Source organism: Symphalangus syndactylus, chromosome 4 (assembly GCF_028878055.3).
Source record: "Symphalangus syndactylus isolate Jambi chromosome 4, NHGRI_mSymSyn1-v2.1_pri, whole genome shotgun sequence".
Taxonomy (NCBI): domain Eukaryota; kingdom Metazoa; phylum Chordata; class Mammalia; order Primates; family Hylobatidae; genus Symphalangus; species Symphalangus syndactylus.
The window spans coordinates 72,952,185-72,977,003 of NC_072426.2; the positions used below are offsets into that span (position 1 = coordinate 72,952,185).

Sequence of the window (24,819 nt, forward strand, 5' to 3'; positions counted from 1 at the left end):
TTAGCTAGCTATTATATTTTGTTAACTAGATAAGGAAAAGATTAGCAAAAGTAGTAGAAAATTTATGTTAAATATATACTTACTCTGTACCTTGACATCTTTAAATTTGTTTAGTCTGTTAACTAAGAATAAAAAGTAACATTCCTATGGTATTAAAAAGTTTAAAGGTTTTAAAACCTCTAAAGTCTACTGAATTATAATCTAAAGATCATAAAAATCTGTTATAAATATTTCCTACAGAGAATTTCATTTGCTAAAATATTTTCGAATCAAATTAACTTATCATTAGAAAATATCTTACCCAACTTTGTGATAACTTATTCACTATTTGTAATCTCAGTAACTCTATTCAGGAGCTTCCACATTTAAAATATAGTTTGCCTCAACCTGTTCCCTTTTACATCTTTTTAGCTATCAGTGTGAACTTGAACAAAATTTAGGATTACATAAAATTTATTAGTGGAGTCAATGAAAATTTTGAGATATTACATGGAATTTATTTGTGGAATCATAATAAAAATCATAATAGCAATTGTAACTGTATTCTACAAAGTCTTTGCATGAAGTACCATTGTCAATCAAAAGACAAATTAAACATAAAGCTATATGTTGGGCATAACTTTCTGAGCAGAAATGATGTATTGTAAATGTTATCAAACTTGAACATACATTTAACAAAATGACAAAAATCAATTAATTTATTGTCATTATACACGCTGTAGATGGTTAGCTCTAGCTAAGATACAAATAAGCAACCAAATAAGATATAGCAATTAAATATAAATATAATGACACGACATGGAATGCTAAAAAAAAAAAAATGCAATCAGTATAGCTGGCAACATTTTGTTAGTTATTATTTTCCAAAATCTAGTCCCACTTTTCTCTACTGTAATCAACCTCCCCACCAACGTATTAATGGCAAAGAAAACAGAACTATTGTGGCAAACGGCATGCAACAGGAACACATACAGTGACAGCTGAAACAGGATCAGACTTTACATATGCAACAGCAGGCCGACGACGGACAGAGTTTTTCCAAGAAGAAAGCAGCGAAAGCAAGAGCTCAGAGACTGAGCCTTGTTGGCAGAAGGACTTGATGGAAAAGGGAAGAAAATGATGATGTCATAATAATGCACAAGCAAAATGACACACAAGAGAAAAGCATAATGGAACCAGACAAGACAAAGATACAATTCTATATGCAGACGTACAACATAAGCAAAGCTCAACTTCCAAATATCTTTGCAAAGGTCCTAGAATTTATCCTGATGATTATTATATAAATTTATGTTTTATTTTTAAGATGAATGCTTTATAGAACTTATCTTAAACAGACTTGTGCTAGCCATTGGGAGGAATCATGTCAGGCCCTTCACGATCTTGATTAGACCCTGCCCAATATCCCCTAGCTTCCTCCTCGTGACCTGCTGAGGAGTATCTTCTGGTGTTCCTTTCCAAGTCATCTGTTGGGAGTAGCCCTGTCATCTAGCCTACCTTTCCCTTCCTCTAGGACACTGATACTTCCTCTAGGAGACAGGGAATTTTGTGCTCTGGGGCACGTCTGGTAACGTTTGGAGATATTTTTATTTGTCACAACTAGAGGCGGGGTGCCAGTCATCTGCTAAACACCCTACCATGCACAGGGCAGCTCCCCCGACAACAAATAATTATCTGGCCCAAAAGAGTGACTATTTTTAGAAATTTGAAAGCATGTACAAATGAATGTTTGAATAACTACCAATATTTATGAGTTGATTTTTTAAATGCTCAAGGAATATGATGAATAATAACTGAAAAGAAGCACAACATATGTCATGTCACACTGAACCTGTTCACTTGTCAGTCTTCCCCACTACTACGTAAGCTTTGAAGCCAGGGACCGTGTTATTTCTTTCTAAACCCAAAGCTTAACAATGCCCAGAACACAGTAGGCTTTTAGGTCTGTTGAACAAACAAACAAACATACACACATACATTTCTGAGGTGAAATGAGGTGAGAAAAAAACAAATACAAGTTTATGTTACTGATATAGCAATCCAGTGGATAACTGTTTTCCAGAAAACCACTGGAAGTTATCCGTCCTAGAGGAGAAGAAAAGGCTCACTAGGTTTTTGGATGAGACAGCACCAAATGTAAAATATTTCTTATAAAGTGGAATTGCATGCAGCCTACGTGCATTTCATTTACTCAATTTTAACCATTCTCTCTCTGCCAAAAAAAAAAAAAATCAATACGAACCATGAATAATTTTTTAAAAATAGAACTTTGAATAGTGTGGGTGACTGTGCTCAGTGTGTCCATCAATGAGGATATGCCCTGGAGTGAGTACAAGATTTGAGCCTGCTATTTCCTCAAGTGGATCTCAAGTTTTTATACTAAGTGTGAATCTAATTTTTAAAGAACTATATAGATTTCTCCTATAATGTGGCCCCTTAACATAAGCCATTCAAACTCAACTGAAGGAAAAGCTATTCCTTCTAACACCAAAGGAAATATGGGCTCTGCTAGAGATCAGCTTCTGTATAGCATCTTCCTAACGAATATTCAAGAGCAGTTTTCACTTGAGGTGACTGTTGGTTTTTTGGCTTACATTTTAGCCTTAGAATCTTATCCTCAGGTAAGATGTGATTCTGCTGTATAAAGAGAATATATTTTACCTATAACAGATCTAGTTGGTGACTGAGCAGATCAACAAAGCTAGAATTCTTTAACATTCCTTTCAATAATCCCAATTCCAGAGTTAAAGAGCATCTTGTATGTTTCTCTAAATTTTGATATTTATGAATATTGTTGGGTCATAATATATTATACACACTTATATGATTTTTAAATAATCTTACTTCCTTTTACTTAGGCCATTCAAATTAGTTCTCATTCCCTTAAATATGTAGCAATGGGGAAAACAAAACAGTCTGAGGTTTTAAAATTAGCCATAAAATACAAATTAAGAATTGACTGTACAACCAAGCATTTTACCACATCTTTAATCTTGTTTAGTCTTTACTGAGACTATAAAATGGTGTGGTTATGTTTTTTAAAATTATACCTATCTGAAATGATTATATTAATACTATATCAATAGTAATAAGATGTCATTTGAAAGGTAAAAATTAAAATAGTGATTCCCTGTAATTAAAAATTCATTGAGCATTCTAAAATTTCAAAATTGGCTAGCTCAGTAAATTTTAAACTATGTTTCAGCTATTGCCACATGGTAACAAAGTAATACAACGTTGCCTGATAAACAGAAATACCTCACCTCTGTCAGTATTAGTTTTAATCATGAGTTCTGAATCATGTGTAAGATCTTCTAGAGAGAAAACTTTAAACAAAAAAAAAGTAACCATCCTGTACTAATGATTATGTACTGGAAGGTACTCATTTAACATCTTTAAATTCAAAATAAGTTTTCGTTTCATTTAAATCACATACAAACCTGCCTACCTACAGGATGCTCTGTCTACTGGCTTCATCTGTACCTGCTACAACCTTCAATTTTTAAGTATCAGTGATTATCAAATAAGGGACCACTACCCAGCTTTCTTCAGATACTTTTAAAAATGACTTATTAATCTCTTATTGCTTCCCCATTCCTTTTCTTTCATTCATTTTCTTCACTCGATTTGAAATAAAATTTGAGTCGTAAATAGGAAGAAAGAAACAATTACACAGTCCTCTAGAAATGCATTAACGCAAAAGAGCCCCACATGTTTCACCTCGAGGAAAAGGAGAAAGACATAATTAATCCATTTACTTTAAGATATATCAAACCAAAATTTCAACACTTTCACAGGTCATTTCCACTGGAATGGCTGAACAGGGAGCAAATTAAAAGACTAGTAAAACAAAACGGAAGAAATGATCTAGAATGTTCACATCTGTGATCAATTCATGTGGATTTTTAGGTTTCCTCATCAGAGAAGCTGAGGACTGATGTGTTATGTGGCATTTGGGGTTCAGAACCACGTTGCATGGCTGCATTATAAATGTGGATGACTAAAATTTGCTTAAATTTTATAAATGGATTTTTCTTTCATCAAACGTAAGAGCCACAGGTTTTGTATTAATTTTAAAGAAACTCATTAATTGTAATAAAATATTGGTTACGGTAGAATATGAGGTAGAACAAATACATTTAGAATAATTTCATTTTAAATTTTACTTGAGCATTAGCACTTTAAACTCAATTAACAAAAACTTTTAGAAATAGCCAGAGCATGGATTCTAGAGCCAAAAAGCCAAAGTTCTAAACTCAGATCTGCCACTTGGTAGCTGTAAGACCTTGAGCAAATTATTATACTTAACTGTGTTATACCTCATTTTCTCATCTATGAAGGGGGAAGGGCGAAATCGGAGCAATAGCTATCCCAGCGTTAAGGAGACAATATATACACAATCCTCTGCACTGAGAACATATGTGGGATACATAATGAGCATTCAAAAAATGTAGCTATTATATGTCACAAATTATAATTTTTAATGTTTGCATTACAAATAACTGAAGAGTAGAGTAATGATAGTAAGCACTCAAATATATAAAAAGCTTCAAAATCCCACAAGTAATGGTGACATTTCTTTTTCTTTTGAAAGCTGGCTGACAATCCAGACACTGACACCTGAATCACTGATTTGTAACCAATGGTCAGATCACAATTCAAGATACAGCTTGCCATATTACTGCTTATTTTCTGACTAAATATCTGAAATAGCAGAGTCACAAACACAGCAAAACTTTAACATCCCGAAAATGAATCAAGAAATGTATTTGCTCTATAATGCTCAAGTAATAAGCCCACTTTTCAGTTGAATGGATAAAACAGAATCTGTTGATTTTAATAATACCACTAATTAGACTGTCCTACTTAGTCCTCTTTTTCTCTCATAAGTTAAAACGAATCTTTAAGAAGATTTCATTTATTTTTATTTGCACATTAGCTGTAACTAAAAGGACCCTGGAAATTACCTCCTGAAATTCAGGTACAATACTATTCACATAATTTAAATGTATAAAATCTCCAAAGAGAAGAAATACTTACCCAACTTGTGCTACTTCCTTGAGTTTTGGTAAAAAGTAAAGATGAACCCTGCAACACCGCCCAAGAAGACAACCAGTTCTTTCTGTAATTATAAAGATGACCAATTAAAGCTCCAATCTCGAGTTCTTTCAGCCAAATTCAAAAAATTAAGACCCACTTAGCTCTTATTAATGTTACCTACGATTTACAGCCCTTGTTGACATTTAATTGTTTTTATTGGGGATAGATAGATACTAATGAAATTTACAGTCATTTTATGGTTCAAACCTGATCATGAAGGCCCCAAAACAAATGAAGTTAATCAGAGAAGTTATCAGAAATAACTATGAATGAATGATGCATGTAACTATGTTCACGTGAAATTAATACAGCACTTTGTGATCAAAGACACTATTTTAAAGTCATACAAATGGAATATTGTATTTGTCAAGAATTCTTACTCACAAGTAAAAATTAGACAAACATGCCTCCCTCACTCACCTAATTCTTTATACAGACTGTGTTACATTTCTTGGTGATCTGCCTTCCCCTAATTGGGCTGGAGTACTCAGGTAGTAGGTACTAGGTGCATTACAGGCATAAAATGAACTGTACACTGACAGACCACATGACATTTGAAAACAAAATGTTTCCTATATTACAAAAGCAACACATATACGGTACGCAAAAACTGAATACAAAAATGTGTAAGGGAAAGGGAATCCCATTTCTTCTTCAATCCATACTCTAGAGGTAACCAATGTTAAGACTTTGGTATAATATGGGGCTTTTAAAGAAACTGTACACTTATCTACTATCCTATCTCCAGATACAGAGGTACGCTTCACATAGCATATGTATTATCAGTTCACCCATTTAGAACTTTAAAGCTTTTGAATATTACATCCCAGCCAGATTCCCCTCAACTTCTCCCTTATCACATTAGAGATTTTTATGTAAATGTTTCTCTCTCATAGGAATTGTAAATTATTTGAAAAAAGAAGACAGTTTTTATTTTTTTTAATCTACCTCAGGCCTAGCACAGTATTTTTCAAACAGCAGGTATGAATCTGCTGTTTGGGAGACTCCGTCTCCCAAAAAAACAAAAAACCTCTAAAGGAGGTTTATTTTCTGTTTTCAGAATGTAGAATTTAATATCTATCAATAAGACTTACTTTTTTTTAATTATTATTTATTTATTTTTTTTTTGAGACGGAGTCTCGCTCTGTCACCCAGCCTGGAGTGCAGTGGCGTGATCTCGGCTCACTGCAAGCTCCGCCTCCCGGGTTCACGCCATTCTCCTGCCTCAGCCTCCCGAGTAGCTGGGACTACAGGCACCCGCCACTACGCCCGGCTAATTTTTTTGTGTGTTTTTAGTAGAGACAGGGTTTCACCATGTTAGCCAGGATGGTCTCGATCTCCTGACCTCGTGATCCGTCCGCCTCGGCCTCTCAAAGTGCTGGGATTACAGGTGTGAGCCACCGCGCCCGGCCTTTTAATTACTTTTTATGTCTACTTGAATTTTATGGATTAAGAGAAGTGAAATAAATTACTACTAGTGAAATAAAGTTAATTACTACTAAGTTTCTATGTTTCCATTTATTTCCTGTATTTTGCTTATGTTTGTTAATGCTACTTTATTTGGTAAACGGTGATTCCTAATAATTATATCTTCACTGTAAGACTTCTCCACATGCTTTACCATTTTAAATACTACCTTCGTAATGCTTTATGCTCTCCCCCTAGGATGAACTTTGCTATTGATATCCCTAGTCTTGCTTTACTTTCTATACCTTTGACACACCTTATTGCTTTTTTTTTTTTTTTTCAACTTTTCTGAATCATCTTTAGGTGTTTCTTTTACACATAAAATTTAGTTAAGTTTTGCTTTTTTATGCTTCAGTCTGAGCACCTTTTTCTTTCAATAGATGAGTAGTCCATTTACATTTACTGATATTGATATTATAGATGGTGCTTTTTCTGTCATCATTATTTCATTTTCTGGATCTGAAGATATTTTGGAAGTATTTCAATTTTTTGTAAATTCATTTTATATTCTCAGTCTTCTATTTCTTTAGATATCATCTACTGACTCCCTACTATGAAAAATACTTAAATTAGCCTATTTCCACTTTAAGTAAGCTTTTTTAGTTCAATTTTCAAAATGAGAAAAACTGTAGAACTAGTAAATATATATCTGAGAACAAATATTGAATATATAAATAGTGAAATAATGATTATTGCCTCAAGGACTAAGCACTTGCGTGACTTAGTTGCAAGGTGAATTAGTCACATTTTTTTTTCCTGGAACCCCATTTTTTCTCCTGAAAAAACAACCGATGTACATACTATAGTTATTCAGACTTTGATATGTGGCAGGCAAACATTATATTAAAAATAAATGAAGTTTTCAAAGAAAACAAATAATATTATTTATAGACAACAAAAAATTAAAACTTTCAACATGAGGCTGGGCACAGTAGCTCACGCCTGCAATCCTAGCACTTTGGGAGGCCGAGACAGGCGGATCACCTGAGGTCAGGAGTTCAAGACCAGCCTGGTCAAATGGTGAAACCCTGTCTCTACTAAAAATACAAAAATTAGCCAGCAGTAGTGGCACATGCCTGTAATCCCAGCTACTTGGGAGGCTGAGGCAGCAGAATTGCTTGAACCTGAGAGGCGGAGGTTGCAGTGACCCAAGATCGCACCACTGCACTCCAGCCTGGGCGACAGAGCAAGACTCTGTCTCAAAAACAACAACAATGACAACAACAACAAAATTTTCAACATGAATGAAGCTCAAGGACATTATGCCAAGCAAAATAAACCAGTCACAAAAATCATACATATAACATATCATTCCACTAATACAAAATATCTAAGGTAGTCAAAATCACAGAAACAGCAGAAAGGTTACCAAGGGCTGGGGGATGGAGGAAGAGGGAATTAGTAGGTATAGAGTTTCAGCGCTATGAGATGAAAAAGTTTTAGAGATCTGTTGCACAACCATGTGAATATACTTAACACCACTGAGATGTACACTTAAAAATGGTTAAGACAGCAAACTTATGTATTTTTTTACTACCATAAAAAAAACTGAAGCTTTCAAACAGAAAGTAGAATTTTGGAACACCTGGCATCTGCTACAATGGATCTGACAACTTCCCAATACTTTTCTGACAGTACTGATGTGTGATTCTTTGATATTATAAAATAAAATGTGTAAACATTTGAGAAATGAGCAAAGTTAGTGAACTAGTATTTTACAAATGACCTACAAGATATTATAAAATTAAACATGGGCAAAGATTCACTCAGGTGCAACAAAGACCAACGGCTTTTAATGTAACTGAGTATGAACCGTTCACTGGCAGTTTTTCAGAGTCTTCACTACAACTAACCCTCAACAAACTACCATTTGTAGAGTTTCGGAGCAGCAGGAAAATGCACAATTATCTGAACATATCTTAAAACATTCCTCCATTTCCCACCTTTAGCTGTGAAAAGGATTTTTTTCACCTACTTCAAACAAAATAATACGTCACAACAGACTGCAAGCAGAGATGAAAATTCATCCGTTTTCCATTAAGCCAAATACTAAAGATTTACAAAAAATGTAAAACAATGCCTCTCTTCTCATGGAAATTTTTTGTCTTAGAAAACATAGTTTTTTCTTCAAAAAAATATTTGTGTCAACTTGTAATAGGTATTTTTTAAAAAATTATCCTTAAAATTTGTTTTAATTTCTCACAGTATCTGTAGATATAACCTATAAGGTTATAGATATAGACCAAGGCTCTTTAGAATATTCAGTAATTTTTAAGCATTTAAAGGAGTCTTCAGACCAAAAAGTTTAAGAACCACTAATACATAAGAAATTAAAGATTTTGCTCAACTCCATGTAAATAAATTTGAAGATGACGGAATAGATGATTTCCTTAGGCAAATATATATTGAAAAAAGTATTCCAAAAGAAGCAGAAAATCTAAAAGGCTACTATCATAGGAAAAACAACAAAAGCAAAGAAAGTAGCCCAAGAGCTATCTGCACTACATATTCCCAAAATGGAGAAAGAAAAATAAAGACTCAATTCACAACTGAATTCTACCAAAGAACAGTTTAAGGGATACATAATTGTAGTATTTATAAAGCTATTTCAGAGCACTTTAAAAAAAAATCTAACTACCAAAGTCTGACAAAAAATAGTTCCATGAAAGCAAACCCAAAAAACTCAATTACATGTAAATTTAAAACTCTTTAAATGCAACTTACATTTCACAGACTTAATTTCCTTAAATCACTAGGAGGTACTATACACTAACCAAAAAATCCAACAATCCAACAGAAAAACAAAGGGTATAAAGAGACAATTCAACAAAAAGGAAATACCAACAGTTTATGTTACTGTAACCTATTAAAAAGGAATGCAAATAAAAATATCATTTTCTCTCTTCTCTCTCCTGGCAAAAATCAAATAATTTAACAACATACTAAACTGGCGAAAGGTGTGCAGGAATGCACGGCTACTGGAGGCAGAAACGGATTCAATATCTTACAGTGCAATTTGGAACACTGTTGAAATGACTTTGCAAGTGGCCCAGCAATTCCACTTTTTATAAAATTTATTTTATGGGCAGATTTGCATACTTGCAAAATGAGTCATGCAAGATGCTAAATGTAATATTACATGTACTAGCAAAAATGATAAACAACTGGCATGTCTACCAATAGACAAGTGTAGTTTAAAACTTGCAAATAAATAATGGGTAAATAAACTATATAGTACAGCCAAACAATATACAACTATGCAGTAGTTTAAAAACAATGTGGCAGCTCTACAAGCCAGAAGTGAAACCATCTCCAAGATAAACTGTGAAAAGATTATGTTTAGAAAATTAATCTCTATACATACAAACATATACATATATATCCTATCTCTGGAGGAAAGCACTAGAATTCAGAAGACTTAACACTGGTTGCCTCTGGGGAGGGGAAGTAATGCTGGCTGGGGGTTTGACTTTTCACTCAATACTTAGTCTACCTTTGTTTTTTACCATGTGCATTTATTGCTTACTGAAAAAAAATATTAAAGCAAATGCATCCTCAGAACCCTCTGCCTCATTACCTCTTAACTTAGTATTACTTAGGAAATATGTCAAGACAAAGGAAAATTTTCATAAATCTCATGACAATCTTACATATATGATTACACAGAAAACAAATGGTGAGAGATTCTTCAGAACCTATTGTTTACACTAAAATAATTATATTGAGAATTTTTAATTTATTTCAGTCAGATGAATCATGTAAGAACATTGATGACTTGTGTACTTACCGAACCTTTTTCCCATTTTCGGCAATTTTTGTTACATTTAATAATCCATATTTCTCTTGATCCTATGGAACAGAGTAATACTGTTTATACATCACTTACATAGACAATGAGGTCCAAGTTCTTACATATGACTGAACCAACGTGGTCTCATTCTCTAAAAATTAGCTTAAAAGAAAAGATGAGTCAATGTGTAACATGCATAGTTCTAGAATATATTAAGAATATAACTTTCCTAATACTTTTGTAGTATTTTTCTTAATTTTATAATTAAACACCTCCTTTTCTCCTTAAGTCACAGCAGCTATTAGATACTTTGCTATCAAATTAGATTTCCATATGAACAAAGCAGCACTGAAAAATAATTTATGTCTTTCTATTCAAAGAAAGGAATACCATGCTATAAGGATAATTTCTACAAAAAAGGAATGATTTACTTTGCTGTTATTTTACAACTATATAATCTGAAAATTATTCAATATACTAACTCACTTTGTCAAAATGTAAAAATAAGGAGACCAAATACAGTGTATTTAATAAATTACTCAAAAGTTAACTGGTATCATGTACAGAACTTGCCTTAATGTAGCATAAAAAATTCAGCATGTGCTTCATTAAGCATATTATCAGATTGTGAGTTCCTCTCTAGACAAACTAGATTTATTAGCCAGCTGATGTCAAAAACAGTGACACAAGCTTTATCATCAAACCCTATGAAGGCAAAAGCCATTGTACTAAAGTTAATGCTATCTTAAAATTCTTCCAGAGGGAAATCAAGAAGCACTTTCTCACTGCTTTAGTTTCCTAGAAGCAAATGAATTTAATTAAAATGAGCTGAGTCCATAGTAATCATTCAACATTACTAAGCATTATCTGTAGATGAGACAACAGTCAATTTTAATTCAACTAAAGTACTCATACACACGCACTCTCTCTCACAAGGAAGAAATATCCCCAATTCTATTTAACTGATTACTCTATTTTCTCAATGTACTTTAATCAGAAAATATACATTTTTCTGCATGAGAGATAAACATAATATTGAGTATTTTTTTTACCAATGTCTGAAAGTTTCGTCTGGTCTGATAAAAACTGACATCTGTAGACAAAGCTGACAAACTGTTATGTCAATTTACATTTTTGGTATACTGGGGACTTGGGAAATAGCCCATATGAAGTTTTATTGTAATTTTTTCATAAAGCATAGCTTAAATCTCCTTAGATACCCAAGTTTGATATTGTTCGTAAGAACTATGTTGCTCCTCAACAAAAACATTAATAACACAATTTTAAGTATGTGTGAGATTGTTTTTTTTTCTTTTTCTCATAAACCCTTACATTGCGGGCTGACTTTCAACAGACCACAGCAAGGCAACTGCATAAGACGTTAAATAAGAACATTTTTAATTTGTTGCCTGCACCCCTCAAAAGCAGGGAGAAAACAAATCTTTCAATCATATGGGAACTAAGTAACAACATTAATCTGAGTGGATGGGCACTGATTACTTAAGCTAGGGAACTCAGCAGTTGGAAAGGCAGAGAGGTGGGAATTAAGCCCATTTAAAAAATGCCACAGCTGAATTTGTGTTTTTAAAAAAACAAAAAAAGAGCAGAGGTAGGAAGGAAACACAGGCATCGAAACAGGAAGAAAAATGGATGGCACAGCAGTAGTGATAGACAGCCTAAGCCTAAGGATGAGAGGGAGAGTCTAGATCAGGGATTCTCACCCAAAACAATGGATGGACTGAAACTGGCACATAACTGAGCATGTATATATTATGTATCACTCAAAGAAAAGGTCCAGAACTTTCACCAAATGGTCACAGGGATCAAGACCCAAGTTCTAATGCTCTAAGTATTAATCACTCTAACTTGAACATAAAGAACAAAATTTGCTACACCCAAAACGTACAAAGAACAATTCCCATACAATGTGATACGTGCTCTGAGAAAGCTATGCCTAACTCAACCTGGGAGAGAAAGAAATCAGACAGCCTCCTGGGGAACTTGATACTTGAACTAAGGAACAGGAGTCAGCTAGACTGAAACAGCAGGAGGTAAAAACAACCAACAGTGAAAGGCACAGGGGCTAAAGACAGCCTTTCATATTTGAAGGGCTTTAAATTCCCCCAAAGTATTGGGCGACGTGGAGAAGTGGCAAGAAATGAGGTAGCAGAAAGAATGCACTAAGAAAGGGTAGCATGACCAGGAACCAACTAGAATACTATTTTAATCATTACTATAAGAGACGATAAAGACCTGAATGTGGTGGCAGTGACAGAGAAGAGGGGCCCAATTTGACAGATTCAGAAGACAAAATTGACAGGGACTTTTGTGAGGGTGGGAGCAAAGATCTTGGGGAAACCGTCAAGCTTGAGCAACGGGGTAGCTGGTAATATCTCTGCTTCAATGATACTTTAGGGCTTTTCCTGACCACTTTTAAGTAAATTTCTCACTATTTATGACTGCCTCAGTTTGTTTGCCTCATTGTACTTACTACAGACTAAATGTTTGTGTCCCCCAAAATTTGTATGTTGAAATCTAATCTCAAATGTAATGATACCTGGAGGTGGGGCCTTTAGGAGATGATCAGGTCATGAAGGCAAAGCCCACATGAATGTAATTAGTGCCCTTATAAAAGAGAACCCTTGTTATTTCTGCCATGTGAGGACACAGCAAAAAGGAACCATCTATGAACCAGGAAGGTGCCCTCACCAGACAGTGAATTTATCAGTGCCTTGATCTTGGACTCCTCAGCCACCAGAACAGTGAGAAATAAATTTCTGTTGTTTATAAGCCACTCAGTTTATATTTTTGATACACCAGCCCCAATGGACTAAGATACCCTTAATGCAAAGTACAACTGTGTATTTGTTATTACTTTTATTACTTCATTATCCACTCCATTAGGCCATAAGTTGGAACCACATCTGTTATGTTCATCAATAACCAGTGCCTAGTACCATATCAAGCATGTAGTTGGTATTCAATACATATATGATGAAGTAATTTACCAATAAATTAACAGTACTATAACAAGAAAGAAATATGAGGGTCAATAACAGAGAAAATAAAGCTTTAACTTTTAAATATCTAAGTTTTTGAATTTGACATAAAAATAAATAGGCAGATGGGTAATATAGGTTTGGATACACAGGTAAGAGTTAGGAAAAACATTTAAGGCAGGGCACGGTGGCTCATGCCTGTAATCTCAGCACTTTGAGAGACCAACGCAGGTGGATCACGAGGTCAGGAGTTCAAGACTAGTCTGGCTAAGATGGTAAAACCCCATCTCTACTAAAAATACAAAAATTAGCTGGGCATGGTGGCAGATGCCTCTAATTCCAGCTACTTGGGAGGCTGAGACACAGAATTGCTTGAACGTGGGAGGCAGAGGTTGCAGTGAGCCAAGATCGCGCCACTGCACTCCAGCCCGGGTGACAGAGCGAGACTCTGTCTCAAAAAAAAAAAAAAAAGAAAGAAAAAAAATTTAAACAGATTTTTATTTCATACTATTTAGTATACTTTCTCTACATAATACGTGTCAAAACCAATGTTTGTGTGTTGCTTACTAAGAAAGCTTCATAAAAAATATCTTAAGTCCCATAAAATATATACAAACTTACACATGAATATTTGTTGGTCTAAGTATTTGATACTCTAAAAGAAACTTTATATTAAAAATAAGCAGGAATGCTTTAATATGGACTAGCAAATTATGGTTAAATTGAGTAACAATATTATTCTATCCTAATAGGCAAGAAAACAATAAACTTCAAATTCTACTAGGTAATCTGGGAAAATTTCACAGGTTCATAATTACTTTGCGGGCTCCAGAATTTCTAATCGATGTTGCATTCTTTTAGTAAAGTAGGTACTTCTCAATTTAGGCTAACAAGTGTGATATACCAAAATCAATACACCTGATCAAAATCCTTATCGTCAGTTAATTGTGTAATAATGAGATTTTTAAAATATAGAATAAGTAAACTTGCACAATTGTACCTACAGCATTGAAAAAACACCACTGTAATGAAACATCCAGAATGGGTAAAATCCATACATAGAAACAGAATGCAGGCTAATGGTTATCAAGGGCAGGGGACTGGGAAGGGTGAAATGCGGAGTGACTTTTAATGGGTATGGGTTTTATTTTGGGGTGATGAAATGTCCTACAACAGAGGTGATAGCTACACACATTGTAAATATATTAAATGCCACTGAATTGTACCCTTTAAAATGGTTACTGGTTAATTTTATATTACATAAGTTTTATCTCAATAAAAATAAATTTTTTAAAGAGCCAATGGTTATAAAAAGAATTAAACATTCATGTTTTTTAAAAAGGCCTTAGAATAGTAATATTCAATGAAAAAAATAAGCATCTTGTCCATTAATACTTCAAATCATTAAATTTTAAAATGTCTTTTTCTCTAAATTGATTAATGCATATTAATACCGTAAGTGGACATACAACATCAAAGCTCAGTTTCTGAAATGCATATTCTAAAACTTTACTCAGTATTCAGTAGTTGGGAATTTTAAAATGCATATTCTCATAGGTACATTGGGACATATAAAGAATAGCTTCTTAGATCAGCCCACAAAAACCTATTTAATCCATATTATAGTCAAATTGTAGAAAAATATATTATTGACTTTTAAAAAATGTATATACTGCCTATTTCAAGCAGATTTAAAGGGACTACAAAAAGTAACAATCATTTAAAAATTAGAAGAGAAGAAAAAGTTAACATGTTTAAAATTTATATTAAGGGACAAAATTTTAAATCTGGTTTGATTAAAGGAGATAGATGAGCAATCTGCAGGGATTTTTAAGGTGACATTAGGGAACTAAGAATGATGATGGTATCATTTCCACTTCTAAATTTGTAGCTTCCTTCTTTCTTATCACTAAGCCTTTATACCAATTAGATTTTAACTCACAAAGAAAGAGGGAAATATCTCCCTGCAGTAACTGGGTAAGAGTGAGAGAAGCAAGACTACCAGAAGCCATGCAAGCACAGAGGAGGAACCAGAGGGCAGAGGGAGTGAAGAGACGTCACAGAGGGCAGAAACCTCCATGGGAGGGCACGACAGCATGGACAGAGCATTCAGGAAAAAAGGAATGCCATCTGGTGATGGAAAAACAGAACCACCTCTGGTAGAATTAACACGACGTTTGTTTTTTTCACCTAAAGGTAAAAAAAGATGGAAACAGAAGAAACACTGGTGAGGCAGTTGCCTGTGATGGCCATCAGAGGGTACTGTGAGTCCGGCATGGTCTAGCTGCTGTCAAACTTCAGAAAATGGATAAATGGGTGATGAAATAATTTGAAAACAGTCCTTGTAACTGCATGTGGAACATTTAAAAATTTTTGTTTCTAGGATTACTTAGGAATTCTCTTTTAACAAAATGAAAATAATGTATAAAAGATCTTTGTGGGAACTGTGCATTACCTACATTTAAAATAGTTTTAAAGGGTTTCCTACTTTTCTAGATGGTCAGATTAAGAGTACTGTAGTAACAGTGCCTTAGATTCATATGGCAATTCTTGCCAAAACCACCAAAATCATGTTCACTTTTATCGTTATGTAATGTTTATGTACCCAGTACTGTGCAAATAATGCAAAAGATAAGTAGATGCATGTAGTCTCTATCTGTCCTCTATTTAAACTTCTTTTAGGAATTTAAAACCTGGTAGGGGCCGGGCGCGGTGGCTCACGCTTGTAATCCCAGCACTTTGGGAGGCCGAGGCAGGCGGATCACGTCAGGAGATCGAGACCACGGTGAAACCCCATCTCTACTAAAAACACAAAAAATTAGCCGGGCGTGGTGGCGGGCGCCTATAGTCCCAGCTACTCGGAGAGGCTGAGGCAGGAGAATGGCATGAACCCGGGAGGCGGAGCTTGCAGTGAGCCGAGATTGCGCTACTGCACTCCAGCCTGGGCGATAGAGCGAGACTCCATCTCAAAAAAAACCTGGTAGGGAGACTACAGGTACATATAATAACTTGCACTTATTCAATGCAATTAGTGACTTGAGAGTTCAGATAAAGAAGAGAACATTATTCTGCTACGTTAGTCTGACAAAGCTTTCTAGAAGGGTCCATCTTGATGGAGGTATAGGATTTAACCATGTACGGAAAAAGCAAGGCCCACTCTAGGCAGGGGTATTGCCTAAGCCAACATCAGAAGGAAATGTGTACAACCCCTGATTAGTGCCAAAAAGACCAGATTGCACTAGGGAATGGAGAAAGAGTTAGAAAAATGAAACAGTATCTGTGAAAATCTTTACCTCTAAGAAATCTGAAGTATCCTAATAAATAACAGTGTATCATAATTTCATAAACTAGAGAAGCCATAATAAAATTTTGTCTTTTAAAAAGCTTTAAGGTTTCATTTATTTATTCAACAAATATTTACTGAGCAGCTATTATATGGCACTGTGGGAGGTACTGGGGTAATTCTGTTCCTGCTCTAATAAAGCTTTACTCTGTCTGGTGGGGGAGACAGACATTAATAGAGAGTTGGAGGTTCCTATAAGAAATAATGATAAGTTATTTTATGTAATCGAATAATATATAATCAAATATAGGAAGAGTATTATAGGAAAACTTTGCCTAACCTAGAGAATTAGAATAAAATTCTCTGAGGAAATAAAGTTCAAACTAAGCCCTGATGAATAAACAGAAGCTAAGTAGGCAAAGATGTCGGGGAGAATGTTTCAGCATGCAGAGGAAATGACACACGCAAGGACCCTGAGCTGAAAGACAGGCTCCTCTGAGGAACTGAGAGAAGGATGGTGTGGTAGGACAACAAGCAAGAAGGGAAAAGGAAATACGAGATGAGGTGGTGGAGGCACTCAGGAGCCAGAGCATGCACAGCCTTGTCACGCTCATAAGAATTTCAGGGCTTCATTCCACAAGAAAACAGGCTGGGTGTGGTAGCTCACATCTGTAATCCCAGCACTTTGGGAGGCCAAGGCAGGCATATCACTTGAGACCAGGAGTTCCAGACCAGCCTGGGCAACAAAGCAAGACCCCTTATCTCCATAAAAATTTTTAAAAAATTAGCTGAGCGGGGCAGGCACAGTGGCTCATGCCTGTAATCCCAGCACTTTGGGAGGCCGAGGTGGGTGGATCACTTGAGGGCAGGAGTTCAAGACCAGCCTGGTCAACACAGTGAAACCCCGTCTCTACTAAAAATACAAAAAATTAGCCAGGTGTTGTGGCGCATGCCTGTGATCCCAGCTACTCGGCAGGCTGAGACAGAAGAATCACTTGAACCTGGGAGGTGGAGGCTGCAGTGAGCCGAGATCATGCCATTGCACTCCAGCCTGGGCAACAGAGTTAGGCTCTGTCTCAAAAAAAAAAAAAAAAAAAAATTTAGCAGAGTGTGCTGGTGCATGCCTGTGGTCCCAGCTGAGAAGGCTGAGAAGGGAGAATCACCTAAGCCTGGTGGGGGAGGGGCAGGTGGTTGAGGCTGCAGTGAGCTATGACGGTTCTACTACACTCCGGCCTGGACAACAGAGCGCAACCATGTCTCTATTTAAAAAGCAACGACAACAAAAAAAAACCCAGAAGCCACTGAAGGGGAATAGCATGATCAACAACAGATAGAAAAAACTGGGAGTGAGTATAAATACAGAAATTAAGTAAAATTTCATCAGAGTTAAGACAGGTATCTTAACAGAAGTCACATGGAGGTTTTCCAGTTTAGGAGAAGATACAGTTAAGCTATATTATTTCCAATATTCATCTGGCACAGACTTGGCAATATACTTTACAGCATAGAAAATGAAGGTGTCTATGCCTATTAAGAAGGAGAGGATTGCTTCTTACCTTTGGACTGCTGGCCTGAGGAAAAAAAGAGTAAAGTATAATGTCATAGTATTGTCTGGGAATTTTATATTTATTTTTAAAAACAAATATAAGTTCATCACTTAAAAATATGGTATATAATTTAATCATGTAAGATACCATATTTTAAACAAAAGGGGGACTTTTAAATCAGTAAAATCTGATTGTTAAACTTATTTTGATTGTGATTTTTTAGAAAAACCAATGAAATTTAATAGAAGCCCATTTAAACATTACATTAAGAGTAAATTAACTTGCTAAAATTGATTGAAATAACTGGACTACATTATAAGATATACTTCTATCATACTAACTGTATCTTGGTGCTTTGGTGAGGAGGGAGAAGACTCATTTTCAGGAAAGCAGGGTTTTGAGGCAGTTGGAGATTCCTACAAGAAATAAGTAATGAAAAAAGTTACTCTATTTTATATAATTATATTTCTGCCTCCACTCACAGCAGGAGAGCTTAGTAAGAGAGAATAACAAATTTTTTCCTTGTTATTTTCGTTCTATAATTCGGCTCCAAGCTAATAAGGTAATGATTTTAAAACTACAAACATTATTAAAAGTTTATAAAATATGGCGCTTTTTATAGCAATTATAGTTAAATTTAAATAATGCATATGGAATTACTCAAAAGACATGATACATGCTGCCTTAAAATCATGATGTTATATCAGTTTGAATTAACCATATTTAAAATAAGTAAAACCTAAACACTTCTGGATAAATATGTTATAATCATGATACTAACTTGCTCTTGGTATGGTAAGTATAAATACCCAGGATTAGGCAAGGTCACAGAAATAACTTGGCAAATGCCAGAATGAGAATTTTAGTCAAAAGCTATATAAGAAATTAAATTGCTATTAGTATTTAAGGTAATTTATAGAAAACTTTCCAAAAATTAGAAATAAGATATTTTAAATTCAATAAAGAAACCTAAGATTTAAATATTAATAACTCCCCAGAAAAAAAAAAGTTTTAATATCTAAGCCTACAAGAGTATCATAAGAGCAAACCAATAACGTGTTTTTTTTTAAGCAGTCTGCTTTGTCAATATTAAAACACAGAATATGATTTCTATTACAGATGTTGATAGGACTATTCATGGGGGGTAAGACTGAAAAACTTATTTTTGGTAGCAATAGCCCACCTCTACTTAAATTTTCTCCATTTCCTTAGATGTTTTGAATAATTTCAGAAAAAGAGAATTTTTTAAATCATACACCATTATCTATTATTAATTTTTTCTATCAAACCAAAAAGTTCCTTTGAACATTCATCTCCATGTAGGTATCATTCTAGTTTTCTATGTTTATAAAGCTGGAGAAGGTGCTGTCAACCAACCTGGGAATTTGTTTTAAGTAACACTTGCAAAAAACCATTAACTCAACATTTATTCATTTGGAAAAAATGTCTTCGGGTTTACATCCCACACAATTTGTAAATACAGAAACTAGTAGCTGTGAAAGTTTACATGGAAGCCCTTGAAGGGACAAGTTTATAAATCAAACAAACAAGGCACTACTAATGGAGAAAATATTAAAATCACATTGAATAAAAAACTTCAAAAAAATTTAACTTAAGATCCAAATCTCACTTAAGAATTTTTTTCTGACAACTTCAGATCAATTTTTGATTCCTAAGACTGTCTGATAGTAAAACAGTGTGAGAAAGATGGAAGATCTGATGATCCATAAAGTAGAAAATAAGTAACTGAATAAAATGATAATTATATTTTTCATAGCACATTCAGTCCCACAGAAATAAAAACCACAGAGTAATAATGTATGTACAATTATAACTATTATAAACAAGAAATAATTTTACATGTATACATTTTATCTGTATTTAGATATATGCATATAAACATACATCTTACACATCTATGAATAGTTTTAGTAAAAACAGAAAAAAAAAGGCAGAAACAGATGCATTCACACATACACACACACAGATATACATACACCTACCCTTCCAAGGTTATCTGTAAACTGAATTAGGACCTATGTGATCACAACAACATTTGCTATACAATAATAGATGGTCCTTGACTTACGATTGTTCAACTTTAAGGTGGTGGGAAAGTGATAGGCATTCACTAGAAAACATACTTGAAATTTTGATCTTTTCCTGGGCTAACAATATTCAATATGACACTCTCTCATGATGCTGCACAGAGCCATCTAGCCCCAGCTTCCAGTCAGCCACCTGATTACCAGGGTAAACAGATTACAAAAGTAAATAATTGATATTCTACAGTTTACCATGTTACTGAATGATTTTGCCCAACTGTAGGTTAATGTAAATGTTCAGAGCACATTTAAGGTAGGCTAGGCTAAGCCATGATGTACAGTGGGTTAGGTGTATTACATGCATTTCACCTTGTGGTATTTTCAATTAATGGTATTTTCAACTTATGTGGGTTTACTGGGATATAACCTCAACCTAAGTTGCAGAGCATCTGTATTAGGTTGCTGTGATTACAATTCAGGTTATACACACTTCATCCCTTATCACATATTAGCTAGTTTGTTCTGGTAGTCAGTCCCTTTTTCAAAACCTAAAAAACTGCCTTATTTTAAGAGACTTATGCATCTGTTTGCAAAGGGTAAGGTGGGGGGTAAAAAAGACATTTCTACCAAAAATAAGTAAATCTCTAATCGCAAAAAAATCATATTCTTGCTACTCTGGGACAATGAGATGAAAGCATGCAAGTTATTTAAAGCAACAGATTGAAAATTAATTTTAAAAACTGAATTGAGAAATTAAAAAGGAGTAAGATTGTTTGACATTTTATGATGTCAAAAATAAAGAAAAAGGAGCAAGAAATTTTAAGCATAAATTATCAAAATAGTCATCCTATTTGTTCCTGTATGAAGAGGCAGTAGAGTTGGTTCAACAATGGTTTGCCTTAGAACACTATATATGGTATTTGGGAGATTCCTATTTATCCTGAATTGTAATCTGGTTCTTGGTTGAGTGAATTTTTCCTATTAGAAATCTCTAGGTATTTTTCTTACCTAGATTAATCTCAACACTAATATATTTTTCAAGCATATCTTCAATAGCACAGACTCCAGAATGTCATTCCTTTAATGTGGTCTCTATATTCAACACAAGATCCTTACAAAATAGAAACTAGAAACTGGTCTGTTACTTTCATTGTTTTCTATTAGTCCATCTTATACACATGTATGAAAGCTGTTTCTAACACTGCACCTTTAAATTCAACAAAGACCAATTTTATAGTAACTTGTAGTACCAAAATATTATGCTTGTTTTGACCAACCAATTGAGATTATTTATAAAGGAATTTAGGACTGAAAGTATCCAAACATAATGAAATATGCCATAGGGATAGTTAATTCTGTTTTCACGAACACACCTAAAAATTACAGAAAAACTGTTAATCATGCTACAAGAAGCCTGATGATTTAAAAAAACCTTTACATTTCAAAATCAATATACCTAATATTCTGCAAATTCATACTAACTTCCCAACTTATCCCCAAAATGAAGCCACACTGTGAATAAGCAACCTCTAAAGTGTTTAAAACATCCATTCTAATGTTTGCATTAAAATTCACCCTTTTTTGAAACAGAGAACATTACTTCTCAGATTGATAAAAGAAGTGCTTTCTGCAGAGAGCATTTAGAGAAACAAAGGGAATAGAATTCCAATACTACCTGAGATGAGGAAAATTAATTAAATGTCTTCCCTATGAAACCTTCTAGAGACTGAAGACAAAGGGTAACAGAATGTGACTTTAAAATAAGGTAAGCAAGAAAAATCTGTCACCTACTAGGATCAAATGTATCAAGGTACACACATCAGTAAGCCACAGATAAGTCAGTCTGTTGTGCAAAAACCAAAACCCTCAAAACCAAAACCTACTTCATGACAAACTGATGCTAAATACATAAAAATGTAGTCACTAAAGTATGCAATTTGGTAAAAGAAAAAATAATGTAGTAACATTTCAACATACATGCAGATCAAAAGCTTAAATTAGTTCAAAAGAAATCAAATGTTTTAGCAAAGAATATTTACTAAATACATAAAATATTAGTACGAATAGTTACAATTCACGGTACAATATAATGCAAAGAACTTGCCAAAAATCTCAACAGTCCTACCTTGTCATTAGTGTCCAATACAATGGTGCTGTGTCTCCACTTTGTTAATACTATTGGTTCTTGCAGCCGCCTGTCCAGGCTCCTACTTTTAATTATTTCTCTTTGCTGCTGGGATGAAGCATTATACTAAAACAAAACAAAGCAAAAAACACAAAAAACACTTCATAAACAATAGAAACAAAGTGGAATCTAAACATCTTGGCTCCAAGTAACAAAGACTGTTAGGCAAAGTTCATTATATGACATCTCCATAAATTTTCTAGCCTCAGTTTTCTCATCTTTAACCAGAACTGTGGCACAATTGAGAAGATCACAGACTCTGGTGTTACACAGACCAAGGTAGTGTTATCTTTGGTAAAATATTTAATCTCCCTCAGTCTAAGTTTTGTCAACTGTAAAATAGATACAACAGAAATACCTCATTCACGGAGTTGCTATAAAGATCAAAGTATTAAAGAAGAAAGTATTAAAAGAGTAGTACATTATCAATAAATATTAACTATCATAATTTATAAAATAAAATCAAATTAATTTTTCTACTTCTATCTCTTCTACTAAAATCTAAAATAAGCATTATTTTAAAAACCTAAACCAAAAATTAAATTCAAAATGAACTAGTAAGTTCTTTACATATTCTGGATTCTAAACCTTTCTAGGCTATGTGAGTTGAAGATGTCTTTTCCTAGTCTGTAGCCCATCTTCTCCCTTTGATTACATCTTCTACAAAGAGAAGGTGTTTTGTTTAATTTTAATGTAGTCACATCTGTCCATCTTTCCTTTTATAATAGGCTTCTGAGTCTTGTTCAAGAAATCTTTCCTACTCTGCAGACAAAGATATTCTTTGATATATCTTTCCACAGTCTTTAAAGTTTTACTTGTTATATTTATATCTTTAATCTAACTGAAATTAATCATTGAGCATGAAGTGAGGTCAAGATCTACATTTATTTTCATTTTTATCATGTGAAAACCAATAATCTTAGTAAGGACATGAACAGACACTTCTCAAAAGAAGACATTTATGCAGCCAAAAAACACATGAAGAAATGCTCCTCATCACTGGCCATCAGAGAAATGCAAATCAAAACCACAGTGAGATACCATCTCACACCAGTTAGAATGGCCATCATTAAAAAATCAGGAAACAACAGGTGCTGGAGAGGATGTGGAGAAATAGGAACACTTTTACACTGTTGGTGGGACTGTAAACTAGTTCGACCATTGTGGAAGTCAGTGTGGCGATTCCTCAGGGATCTAGAACTAGAAATACCATTTGACCCAGCCATCCCATTACTGGGTATATACCCAAAGGACTATAAATCATGCTGCTATAAAGACACATGCACACGTATGTTTATTGCGGCACTATTCACAATAGCAAAGAGTTGGAACCAACCCAAATGTCCAACAACGATAGACTGGATTAAGAAAATGTGGCACATATACACCATGGAATACTATGCAGCCATAAAAAATGATGAGTTCGTGTCCTTTGTAGGGACATGGATGAAACTGGAAAACATCATTCTCAGTAAACTATCGCAAGGACAAAAAAACAAACACCGCATGTTCTCACTCATAGGTGGGAATTGAACAATGAGAACTCATGGACACAGGAAGGGGAACATCACGCTCCTGGGACTGTTGTGGGGTGGGGGGAGGGGGGAGTGACAGCATTAGGAGATACACCTAATGCTAAATGATGAGTTAATGGGTGCAGGAAATCAACATGGCACATGGATACATATGTAACAAACCTGCACATTGTGCACATGTACCCTAAAACCCTAAAGTATAATAAAAAAATAAATAAATAAAATAAAATAAAATAAAATCTACTCTCCTAGCAAAAAAAATAAAATAAAATAAAAAATAAATGTGAAAATTAAAAGACATAAAAAAAAAACAAAAACAAAACAAAAAAAAAACATTCTTACTTAGTCCATGCTTACCCCATTGATTTGTTTTCTTTTTAGTTGTTGTTGCAGCATCTCAGATGACACAAACCAATGTTTGTTTGTTTGTTTGTTGAGACAGGGTCCCTCTCTGTCACCCAGGCTGGAGCACAGTGGCATGATCAGAGCTCACTGCAACCTTGAACTCCTGGGCTCAAGAGATGTTCCTGCCCCAGCCATTTGAGTAGCTGGGACTACAAGCACTGGCATGCCAGCACACTTGGCTTTTTTTTTTTTTTTTGTAGAGCCAAAGTCTCCCTAACCCCACTGATTTGTAATGCCACGTCTGAGCTTTCTACATGTGCCCTTACTATCCCAACTTAATTACCATAGCAGGAACTCTACCTCTCCTGTCCCCTACCCACCAACTACTCCCTGTTCAGGAATATTTTGACTCTTTATGGATATCTGTTTGCAAATATAAATTTTAGGTTCCATTCCCAAAAAAGATGAGGGAAGGGATATTAAATGGAAATGCATTGGACTTGTAGATTAATTTGGACATTGT

General features: G+C 34.5%; 1 protein-coding gene across 17 annotated transcripts in view; it reads right to left on the reverse strand.

Moving 5' to 3' along the window:
• ARHGAP12 (Rho GTPase activating protein 12) overlaps nucleotides 1–24,819 on the reverse strand; it is a 135,835-nt gene that overhangs the window by 14,930 nt on the left and 96,086 nt on the right. For 7 of the 17 annotated variants that reach the window (XM_063637343.1, XM_063637346.1, XM_055275083.2 and 4 more), the window contains 4 exons: nucleotides 22,357–22,482; nucleotides 18,528–18,602; nucleotides 10,355–10,416; nucleotides 5,041–5,122 (listed from right to left, as the gene is read on the reverse strand). In XM_063637343.1, coding sequence (XP_063493413.1) covers nucleotides 5,041–5,122; nucleotides 10,355–10,416; nucleotides 18,528–18,602; nucleotides 22,357–22,482 — 345 coding nt within the window. Of the gene's footprint in view, nucleotides 1–5,040; nucleotides 5,123–10,354; nucleotides 10,417–18,195; nucleotides 18,211–18,527; nucleotides 18,603–22,356; nucleotides 22,483–24,819 lie in introns of all 17 variants that reach the window. The other 10 variants (XM_055275082.2, XM_055275078.2, XM_063637342.1 and 7 more) reach the window with 2 other exon arrangements.